The sequence below is a fragment of the Anomaloglossus baeobatrachus genome, chromosome 3 (assembly GCF_048569485.1).
Source record: "Anomaloglossus baeobatrachus isolate aAnoBae1 chromosome 3, aAnoBae1.hap1, whole genome shotgun sequence".
NCBI lineage: Eukaryota > Metazoa > Chordata > Amphibia > Anura > Aromobatidae > Anomaloglossus > Anomaloglossus baeobatrachus.
The window spans coordinates 290,974,449-290,986,305 of record NC_134355.1 but is presented as its reverse complement, the minus strand read 5'-3'; the positions used below and the strand labels follow the sequence as shown (position 1 = coordinate 290,986,305).

Below are 11,857 nucleotides of genomic sequence, written 5' to 3'. Positions count from 1 at the left end.
TAGATTTATTATGTTTGCTTTGTGTAACGTAGGATAAGAAGCTGTACTTTTAGGACAAATATGTGTAGAACATTTCCCTGGAGTCAAGTTCAACATTAATGTGCCAGCAAACAGAATAGGGCAATAGGGCATTTAGACAATTCTTTGAAAAGGTAAATATTTACTTACAAGGTTGATTATATATACCATGTGGGAAAGCAACAGATGCTCAAATCAGATCAGAGTGAACCAGGCATTATAAGGGGACGAATCAGCAGATTTATCTACGCTTCATTGATCATGACCATATTCCCTGAGATGACTATGCTATTGTTACTGGTGCCAGTATTGGCATTAGGCAGTCCTGAAGTGTCCAGTAACAATGAGCAATACCCACCATTGTGGGAATTTGTCATTGAAAAGCTGACAGATTTCAGCAGTCATGATAACAAAGTTGTCATCGATCCCTTGGATTATCTCCAGAGGATGGCAATGTATAAAATATTGCTATTGTCCACTGCACCATTCTTGGATATGAACGAACCAGGTAACAAAAGGAACATCCTTTGGGGATTGCCTCTGCAACACGGATGGCAGTATCTTACAGGTAATGTAATCTGTATTACAGGGTCTTTGAGAGTCTAGTTTTTTATATATACCTTGGATTATCAAGGTGTGGTCATGTATGATAGCTTTAAATTGGGATGTGACCTTATATAATTCATTATGTGAAATAAATTCAAACTCTTGAAAAATTCTGATTTCCCCTTGAAATATGACTAAAATTTACATAACAATGTGGGGGTAAAATTCTAATTTTCCATTGAAATATGATTAAAATTTACATAACAATGTGGGGCACTTTTATTATTTTGGTTTAGAAATGTAATGCTATGTGCCAGTAGCATAGCTAGCGGGGGGGCAGAGGGTGCGGTCTCCCCGGGCCCCGTGCTCAGAGGGGGCCCACTCAGAGCTACAATTCTATGAACTGTATCAGTGACACTGCACCTTTAAATACAGTGGCTTGGCCACGTCACGAGGTTTAGGTCCTATCACACAGCGCACTGTTTGCAGAGGATTCCCTGCTGCTATTTCTCCAGGACCTGTGCGGTGCTCAGTGCCGGCTCCGCCTCCTTCTCCCTCCGTTGTCTCAGTGATTTCCTCCGGCCTCAGGCTGCTGGTAAGAGGCAGAGAGTATCTAAGATTGTGTGCAGTGGGGGAGGGGAGAGATTTACTGTGGTGACAGGGGGCTGTGTCCATTACTGTCCAGTGTGGAGACCTGATAACGTATGTACTGAGGGGATGTCTGTGTGTATGGGGGGAAGGGGAGCTGTATATTATAAAGGCCTGATAACATCATGTATATACTGAGGGGATGTGTGTTGGGAGAAGGGAGGCTATATATTATAATATATATTATAAGGGCCTGATAACATGTTGTGTGGGCTAATCATACTTTGTATAGGGGAGTTGTGGGCCTATTATAATGTATATAGGGGAGCTGTGGGCCCATCATACTGTGTATAGAGGAACTGTGGGCCCCTTATACTATGTATAAGGGAGTTATGGGCCCGTTAGACTGTGAATAGGGAGGTGTGGGTCCATTACACTGTATAGGGAGCTGTGGGCTAATTACACTGTGTATAGGGAGCTCCAGGCCCATCATACTGTGTATAGAGGAGCTGTGGGCCCATCATACTGTGTATAGGGGAGTTGTGAGCTCAATACACTGTGTATAGGGAGGTGTGGGTCCATTACACTGTATAGCGAGCTGTGAGCTCAATACACTGTGTATAGGGAGCTGTGGGGACATCATACAGTGTATAGAGAAATGTGGGGACATCATACTCTGTATAGAGAACGACAGAGCCCATCATATTGTGAATTGAGAGCTGTGCCTGGGAGACTCAGAAGACATTGTGACCGTCACAGGCACACTGCGGGCATTATTACACTCCAGGGGCAAAATGTGGGCACTTTTCTAGGGCACTTGCCAAGGGCAGTAATATTTTTGAAGGGGCAATTTTACCATCTAGAGGGCACAAATGAGGCATTATTATCATGTGGGGGTACAGTGGTGGGATTACTATGTGGGGAGGTAAGAGGAGCACTGTTATTGTACCACACAGCAGGTGAAGTAATAGGGGCACATATGGCAGCAGGGTCTCAGTATTGGGGTATCAGGAGGATGAGGGGTTTGTGCAGATTGGGAATAGATGGGTTGAGGCTTGAAATGTGAGATGTCAGATGAGTCTTTGTTGTAATCTGTGCAGATGAGTCCTGCCTTGAGAAGTCATCATGTCGGGCTGGGCCAGAAAGAAAAGACGAGGAAAGTGAAAGAGTTCATCAGAAAGAACATTAGCTGTAAGTCACCCCCTATAACTGTACTATAATCTCTCACATGTATTGCAGGACTGATATCTACCACTATATGGTCACCATATGGCGATAATATCAGTGTTGGCCTTTATGTAGATGTATTTTCAGTAACAGTGTGGTCATCTGCTGAGGTTCCTGTATACCTATTATTAAGGAGTGATACTATAGTTGTTAACTAGTTAGGGGCCCATTCAGATGTTTCGCCCCCCCTGAGCTCAATCACTAGCTACGCCACTGCTATGTGGCCAGGCTGAGTTTTTGTGCAGAAATTTTCTGCGCCAAAATCTGCACCTTGTGGCAGAAAAACGCATGCGTTTTTGGTGTGTTGTTGCCCCATACGTTGTTTAAGTGAAGTCAATGGCTGGAGCGGCTACAAAACTCAGTAAAAAAAGTACCAACATTTGACATGCTGTGGATTTTTTCTACTCCCAAATCTGCAAGGAAAAAAGAAAAAATACAGCACTTCAGAATTCTTATTGACTTGGCTGGCATAAGATTACACTTGCGTTTTTGTCACAAACTGCACTAAAAACGCATCAAAAACACACCGTCCACACACAACCTAAATGTACTTAGAAAACATCAGTCTGCCATTTCAGGTGTTAGTGAATATTAGTGAATGCTCAAGTATGTTGCCGTCTCTGTCACATTCATTTATGCACTGACGTTGTGTACCTTGCACATAGTAAAGAGGACCTGAAAGTGGAATCATGCTTCCCAAACACACACAGAACCAATCACATGCTGTATGCTTTACTCTAAAACTTCTATTGTTTATCGTTTTAGTGTAAATGTACCGCCCCGTGCTCGGCCGAGCCGCTCGGGTCCATGCTCGTTCGGTGGGTGATTCCAGCGCCTCCGGCACCCGGGGGTCACATCGCTCTGAAGGGAAGCTGGCGCTACGAGAAGGAGGGTGATCTTCGGTGGGGATGTTCATGGCCGCGGCCGTGGGTTTAGGGATGTAAGTTCGTGACGCCACCCACGGGTTGTGGTGAATATGGACACCACCGCTGCCGTTAACTAGGCTCCCGGGGATGGTGTTGTGCAGCCTGGTGTTGACCCTCTGTGGGCAGGGGGTGATGGCCCGGTGGTTGTGAGGTGCGGGCGTGTTGGTGCGGTGCGCGGCCCGAGGGCACTGTTGTACTCACTATGACAGATACACTGGAGTCTCTGGTAAACCAAAAGGATGATGGTCGGTGCCCGCAGCCGGCTGCGCTTGGTCCCCCACCCGGTTCGGTGGTTCCCGCCTTTCTCCTGCACCTCGCTTTGTAGAATTTGACTGCCTATGCTTCAGCAACGGTAGTCCGCTCCCGGCTTTATGTATGTCGGGGAACCCTTTTGCCCACAGGCACTGGCTCGTGGGATCTCTCTGCCTGTGCGGTGGCTTTCTACACCCTCGGTGAGCTGTTGCCGTCTTTCGGGTCTTGGGACGGGAAAGGACCTAAGGTCCAGACCTCAATCAGTAAATTCGACGTGGTCCAGTGGCTTATGGACCTCGTTCTGGGTCTGAGTACCCCTCCTGGAGCTCTGGTTTCCAGTTGGTTCCCCACTTCGGTACCGGTGGGCCACTACCCTGTCCCGGTCCCTTACGGTTCCACCAGCCGTCTTCTCGGCTCCTGCAGGCGGCAACCACCGTCTGCCTCCTTGTCACAGGGTATCTGGGCTACGACCCAGACCCCTGACAGACGTTTACTCTTTACTACTACACTCTTTCACCTCCAAAACTGATCTGTTTGTGTTTTTCCCGCCTCAGGCTATCCGAACTCCTCGGTGGACGTGGCCAACCGCCTGGCTCCGCCCCTGATGTGAACATCAAGACCTCAGAGGGGTGACTCAGGGTTTTTAGGTTGGCTGCTGTTACCTTGTTAGGGGAAGGATGTTTGTGCAAGGGCCTACCTGTGACTACCTGGCTAGTCCAGGTCGTCACATAAACATACTTTGCACTGAGCCACAGGACATGCATCTTGGTCAACTAGTCCAAGACCGGTCCCAGGGATGCCAACTTGAGTTTTTATTTTTTCTGGACAGTTTATCAAAAAACACAGACATACAATAATTTTTAGGACACAATGTAAATCCATAATAAGTCATTCTAATTTTAAGTGATGCCTGTCTATAGCCCAAAATGCTGCTATAAAGACATCAGCTGCAGTCACGGTAAACTGTAAAGTGATGATAATTACAATCAAAAAGATCTGTATAAGTTTCTTCTTCGGCTACAAAAAAAATCACAGACACCTTAATTTTTTTTTTAACAAACAGGGCAAAGTAAGGGTCTAAAGGTGGCTTTACACGCTACGACATTGCTAAAGTGATGTTGTTGGGGTCACGGATTTTGTGACACACATCTGGCCGCGTTAGTGATGTTGTTGCGTGTGACACCTAATAGCGATTTTGAATCGTTGCAAAAACGTTCAAAATTGCTAATCAGTGACATCCCCCCTAAGCTCAATTTTCGTTGCTGCTCCAGTAACGATGTTGTTCGTTGTTTCTGCGGCAGCACACATCGCTACGTGTGACACCGCAGGAACGAGGAACCTCTCCTTACCTGCGTCCCACCAGCAATTAGGAAGGAAGGAGGTGGGCGGGATGTTCGTCCCGCTCATCTCCGCCCCTCTGCTTTGATTGGAACACCGAACGAACCGCCCCCTTAGAAAGGAGGCAGTTCGCCGGTCACAGCGACGTTGCTAAGCAGGTAAGTAGTGTGACGGGTCCACGTGATGTTGTGCGCCACAGGCAGCGATATGTCCGTGACATAGAAAAGATGGGGGCGGGTACGCACTCTAGCGATCTCGCTAGTCAGATCATAGCATGTAAAGGGCTTCAAGGCTCTCTACACAGTAGAAAAAGGATTTTTCTCAAGAAATTTCTTGAGAGTCTAAGGCTAAGAACGCACTTTGCGTTCACCTACTTGCTGTTCTAAACGCACGTTTTGGGCTTAATTGATTTGACCAAAGTCTTTTTCAGAACTTTAGTGCTGAAAACGTATGCGTATTTATCGCATTTTAGATGCGTTTTCAGCGCTTTTTACATGCTTTTTAACCTGCGTTTTGACAGATGTGTTTTGAACATCAAGACACTGCTAAATAAAGTTTAAACAGTGAAACAATGAAAAAAAGAGAAAAAAAAGGAACACATAGAATTTTAGAAATAATTTAGAAAATAGAAATAATGATTAAAATTATAGCGGTAATATACTATTTTTGGAAAAATAGCAATAATTTATTATTTTTCTTTAATTTAATTGTTGGACTATGTGTGTGTGTAAAGGGACATATGAAATCATTATTTTAATGTCCAAAAAGCATGAGTTTTGGTAGTCCAAAACGCATGTTTTCTGCACATAAAAAGCAGGTAAAACGCAGGAATTTGTAGGAATCTTGGTTTTTGCAATTTCTCATTGACTTCAATGTTAGCAAAACGCACCCAAAATGGCAAAAACAACTGACATGCTGCTTCTTTGAACGCATTGTTTTTGCCACAAAATATGCAAATTAAACGCAGCATTTAGAAACGCAAAGTGCGGTCTGAAAATCACCATTTTCCATTGACTTTGCTGTGAAATAAAAACGCATGCCTCTCAAAACGGACCTAAAAAGCACCTGAAACGCAGGTGGAAACGCAAAGTGCGTTCTTAGCCTAAAAGATTGGCGCACTTGCGGTCAAAAACGTACCGAAAACCGCATGCGTTTTTACAGCTTTTTTGATGTGTTTTTGATGCGTTTTTTGATGTGTTTTTTCCACAAGTTGGTCCCAGTGTTTTTTACCATTATCTATCTTTTACGGACTTTCTTGGAATTTGTGATCGGTTGACAACCTTGGCTGATTGAGGCTATTTCTCCCTGCCCTGCTCCTTTAGATCGCAGGTCTCTTCCTTAGTGTGTATAATGAGAGGCCAGTCAGTCTATGAGAGTGAGGCATGTAGAGCCAGCCAGTCTTTCATATTATGTTTTCACTGAAACACCAATGCGTTTCGAAGTAAAGCACATTACTGCAAAAACACAGTCAGTGTATGATCCATGCCACCTGTGGTTTGTACAGCATGAATCTGCTGTCAGATCCCTTTTAGGCACTGTTCACATGTCCGTGTTTCCGACACATTTGGCATCCGTATTTTCATGTCTACCATAAATACCCATATTAACCTACGGTGATCTTTACATGTCCATGTTTTCTACCATACCGTATGTCTTTGTGAACCACAGAGATGACAAGGGCCAATATAAGTCTATAGGCCTGTGAAAAACATGTACATCACACAGATGACATCAATGTACCATCTGTATGCTGTACATGTGTAACATTCAAAAGTATAGGAGAAGCTTTGTAATTGCATTCTTTCTTTATCCATATAGTGAAAAATGGATTGTACATTGATGACACAGTGATGACACATAGCTGGTACACTGATGGAAAACACTGATGACCGGTACTACTTTTTGACAAACATGTTTTATACACACGTGTGAAGGGACCTTAATCCCTTCCCCCGGCGATTTTCCGTTTTTTCGTTTCCCTTCTTCCGAGAGCTGTAACGTTTTCATTTTTCCATCTATCTTGCCATATGAGGGCTTATTTTTGTGGGAAAAGTTGTACTTTTAAATGAAAACATGAGTTTACCATATAGTGTACTGTAAAATGGCAAAAAAATTCCAAGTGCGGAAAAATTGCAAAAAAAGTGCAATTGCACGATTATTTGGGGGGCATTTTATTCAACGTATTATCTATATGTGAAACATGCAGGGCACACAGGTAAATCACAGAATAATTCAAGCAACAACTCATGAATGATGAGAACAGAATAGACAGAGTCTTTCAATTTGCTTAATAAGAAGAGCCCATACAAGCCAAAGTTTAGAAAGATATTAAATATTTTATTAAAGTGCTGTTGGGTACAAAAATACATAAATATACATAAGGACCAGAGGGAAAGGTGCTGAAGGGGAAAGAACCCCACGTGTCCCGGAAAGTGAAAAGGGAAGATTATTTCTCAGCCGTGATCATAGAGGGATTGTTATGGGCAATTGCTCAAGGCCATAAGCAGAGCTGCGTCATAACATAATGAAAAGGAATCCACATGAGGTGAAAAAACCTTCCATGTGCCGTATAGTAAAAAGCAGCACTACTCACCTACTCAGATCACTAAATACCGGGATAAACACGGGGGGACCGGCGTCCCAAAACGTGTTTCGCGTTCAGGTATGCTTCGTCGGGGGACGGATAAAAAGTGTGTGCATGCACTGACCTTATATAGGCACACAAAATACCTCCGGGATCCACCCTCTATGTACGCGTAATGGGGAGTCCTGGAGACCGGAAAACCGCCCAGGTTCAGAGTCCACAGTGGGGACCGGATGGAAGAAAACTTCCTGTGACGTCACCAGTGTTGTTCCGGCCCCGCTGTTAAGGACGCCACCGCAGCGATGTCCAGGCAACAGGCACGCACCATGACGCGTCGCAGGGTACTGCCCCCCTCCCTAACATGAGAAACTGACGCTTATTACCAAGGTGAGGAGAATGTTCTCCGTATAACCCGGCCAGGGATCCCCTGCCCCTTCACAGAAAAGGACGCCACTGCAGTGATGTCTAGGCAACGGGCACGCCCCATGACGCCTCCCAAAATAGCCACCCCTCCTTCCCCGGCAAAAAGCAGCTGCTGCTTACTTCAAAAATAGAGGAGAGATTCTTCATATAATGCAGAGGGGGAAGCCCCCACCCCCCAGAGAGAGCCCATCCATTGATTATCCCACACCACAGGGGAAAACCACAATGTAATAGAAGGAGAACAGAAAGATGCAGGAGAATCCAACATACCCTATCAAGCTACCAATATAGGAGGGAGATAGGGAAAGAGACAGAATACAACATACAATGCAAAAATCATTCCTAACGCATATAACAACTATTAATTTTATTTTATTATCTATATGGTAAACCTGATGTTTCGATGTGATGCCTCAGGTTGGTACAACTTTGTAGACAACAAACATGTATAGGTTTATTGTTATCTAAGGGGTTAAAAAAATTCAGAAGTTGTCCTAACAAAGTGGTACAATTTTTGTGCCATTTTCCAAAACCCGTAGCATTCTCATTTTTTGGCGTATGGGGCTCATACAGCTTATTTTTTGCATTTTGAGCTGACGTTTTTAATTGTACTATTTTTGGACAGATGCTACCTTTAGATCGCCTTTTATTGCATTTTGTACAAAATTTGCAGCAACCAAAAACGTAATTTTGGCATTTGGAATATTTTTTCCTCTATGCTATTTACCAATCAGATTAATTGATCTTATATTTTGATAGATCGGGCATTTCTGAACACAGTGATACCAAATATGTGTATATTTTTTATTTTTTTAACCCTTTAGGTTTCAATGGGGCAAAATGGAGGTGAGTTAAACTTTTAGGTTTTTTTTATTTTTTTACATTTTTTAAAACTTTTTTATTTTATTTTACTCGGTCCCCTAGGGGACTGTAAAGATTAGCAGTCTGATTGCTTGTTCATTTCTCCTGATCATAGCTGCACATCTCAGACCAGAAGAAATGCTGCTCTTCCCTAACAGCCAGTGCTCTACCGGCTGTAAGAGAAAGTGACTCATGGTAGCACAGGAGTCATCACATGACCCTGTGCTACTGTTGCAACTATCGGCTCCCCATGATCACATCATGGGGCCTTCAATGGCGGAGAGGAATGGAGATTTCCCCACCGTTGCTATTTACATCGCTCTGTGACAGCAAGATCTAAGGGGTTAACAGGCGCGAGTGGATCATGGATCCACCTGCACCTGATAGCCGCACATGTCTGCTGTTCAAATCAACTGACATGTGCGGGACTCTGCCAGCTCACTGCAGCAGCCAGCGGTGATTAAGGCATCTTGAGCCATGGCGTGCTCAGTACGTCCAATGTCGTAAAGGGGTTAATTAAAAAAAATTAAATGCTAGTGCATTGATATGGTATGATATTTTAATTATGTTATCTATAGATCTACCTATATAAATATATATTTGTAAACATCATATATATATTGTAGGGATATAACTCACTCGTTTGTGGTGTGAGGTGGGCATAGGGAGCTGTTTCAGTAAAAAATCCTGGCTGGTTCATTTAGACTTCATAAACCATTTAAGATAACAAAATGAAAATAGCCTTTTTCTACACAAAGTGAAAATATAAGGCAAATAGTCCACACCACTGTGTGGGTTCGCCCACTCAGATTAATGTACAGCTCTCATTCCCAAGCAAGGAAAAATAACAGTGGAGATCTGCAGACCTCCACACTCAGAGACCTAATAAATCTACCTGAACTTTCTTAAGTCTTCCAGACCACACCCCGGGTGGGGGATATGTGAGCAGCCAGTCCAATCTATCTCTCTAAAGCCTGCTTTACACGTTGCAATTAGTTGTACAATCGCATTTGCGATGTGACACGCCCATGTTGCATACGGGATCTTATGAGATCACACGTAGGTCGCTCATTTGCTGTCACAGGTGCGTTAGTAGTCTATGTTAAATTGATCAATTTTGTGTGCGATCCTTTAGATCATGTGTTCTGTGACGTATGCATTGGGCACCTTTTTTTTTTTTTTTATTTATTGACTTGCCAAGCGTGTGTAATGTGTAGGGATGCGTTTTTACTATATCATCTGCCATTCAGCTCTGCTACATGGCCGCTAACAGCAGACACAGACAGCCATGTAGCAGAGCTGAATGGCAGATGACAGCAGACACAGAAAGAGCCGCACGATCAGAATGAACTCGGGTGAACTTCACCCGACTTCATTGTCATGCTGCGGCTCTGTCTGTGTCGCGTCCTGATTAGCGGTCACCTGTGAAGGACTCACCGGTGACCGCTAAACTCCTGAGTAACTGAATTGAGCAGCCCTCTCTCATACTCACCGATCCCCGATCCCCGGCGCTGCACGGCATTCACACTGCTCCGGCGGCTTTTACTGTTTTGAAAAAGCCGGCCGCCCATTAAACAATCTCGAATTCCCTGCTTTCCCCGCCCACCGGCGCCTATGATTGGTTACAGTGAGACACGCCCCCACGCTGAGTGACAGGTGTCACACTGCACCCAATCACAGCAGCCGGTGGGCGTGTCTATACTGTGTAGTGAAATAAATAATTAAATAATTTAAAAAAACGGCGTGCGGTCCCCCCCAATTTTAAAACCAGCCAGATAAAGCCATACGGCTGAAGGCTGGTATTCTCAGGATGGGGAGCTCCACGTTATGGGGAGCCCCCCAGCCTAACAATATCAGCCAGCAGCCGCCCAGAATTGCCGCATACATTATATGCGACAGTTCTGGGACTGTACCCGGCTCTTCCCGATTTGCCCTGGTGCGTTGGCAAATCGGGGTAATAAGGAGTTATTGGCAGCCCATAGCTGCCAATAAGTCCTAGATTAATCATGTCAGGCGTCTATGAGACACCTTCCATGATTAATCTGTAAATTACAGTAAATAAACACACACACCCGAAAAAATCCTTTATTAGAAATAAAAAACACAAACACATTCCCTAGTTAACCACTTTAATCAGCCCCAAAAAGCCCTCCATGTCCGGCGTAATCCAGGATGCTCCTGCGTCGCTTCCAGCGCTGCTGCATGGAGGTGACCGGAGCTGCAGCAGACACAGCCGCTCCTGTCACCTCCACACAGCTAATGAAGACAGCCGCGTGATCAGCTGAGCTGTCACTGAGGTTACCCGCGGCCACCGCTGCATCCACCGCTGGATCCAGTGACAGCGGGTAACCTCAGTGACAGCTCAGCTGATCGCGCTACTCACCGCCGCTCCTCTCACCTCCACGCAGCAACTGAGGTGAGTAGCGTGATCAGCTGAGCTGTCACTGAGGTTACCCGCGGCCACCGCTGGATCCAGTGACAGCGGGTAACCTCACTGACAGCTCAGCTGATCGCACGGCTGTCTTCATTAGCTGCGCGGAGGTGACCGGAGCGGCTGTGTCTGCTGCAGCTCCGGTCACCTCCATGCAGCAGCGCTGGAAGCGACGCTGGAGCATCCTGGATTACGCCGGACATGGAGGGCTTTTTGGGGCTGATTAAAGTGGTTAACCAGGGTATATGTTTGTGTTTTTTATTTCTAATAAATGATTTTTTCGGGTGTGTGTGTTTATTTACTGTAATTTACAGATTAATCATGGAAGGTATCTCGGGGAGACGCCTGACATGATTAATCTAGGACTTATTGGCAGCTATGGGCTGCCAATAACTCCTTATTACCCCGATTTGCCAACGCACCAGGGCAAATCGGAAAGAGCTGGGTACAGTCCCAGAACTGTCGCATATAATGTATGCGACAATTCTGGGCGGCTGCTGGCTGATATTGTTAGGCTGGGGGGCTCCCCATAACGTGGAGCTCCCCATCCTGAGAATACCAGCCTTCAGCCGTATGGCTTTATCTGGCTGGTTTTAAAATTGGGGGGTACCGCACGCCGTTTTTTTTAATTATTTAATTATTTATTTCACTACACAGTATAGA

The 11,857-nt window shown here is 45.0% G+C and overlaps 1 protein-coding gene across 1 annotated transcript in view; it reads left to right on the top strand.

Annotated features, from left to right (window-relative positions):
- Positions 1-228: 228 nt before the first annotated feature.
- Positions 229-11,857, top strand: part of C3H6orf58 (chromosome 3 C6orf58 homolog) — a 96,471-nt gene continuing 84,842 nt past the window's right edge. Inside the window, exon 1 of the mRNA XM_075338278.1 lies at positions 229-586. Coding sequence (XP_075194393.1) covers positions 280-586 — 307 coding nt within the window. The 5' untranslated portion in view covers positions 229-279. The remainder of the gene's footprint in view (positions 587-11,857) is intronic.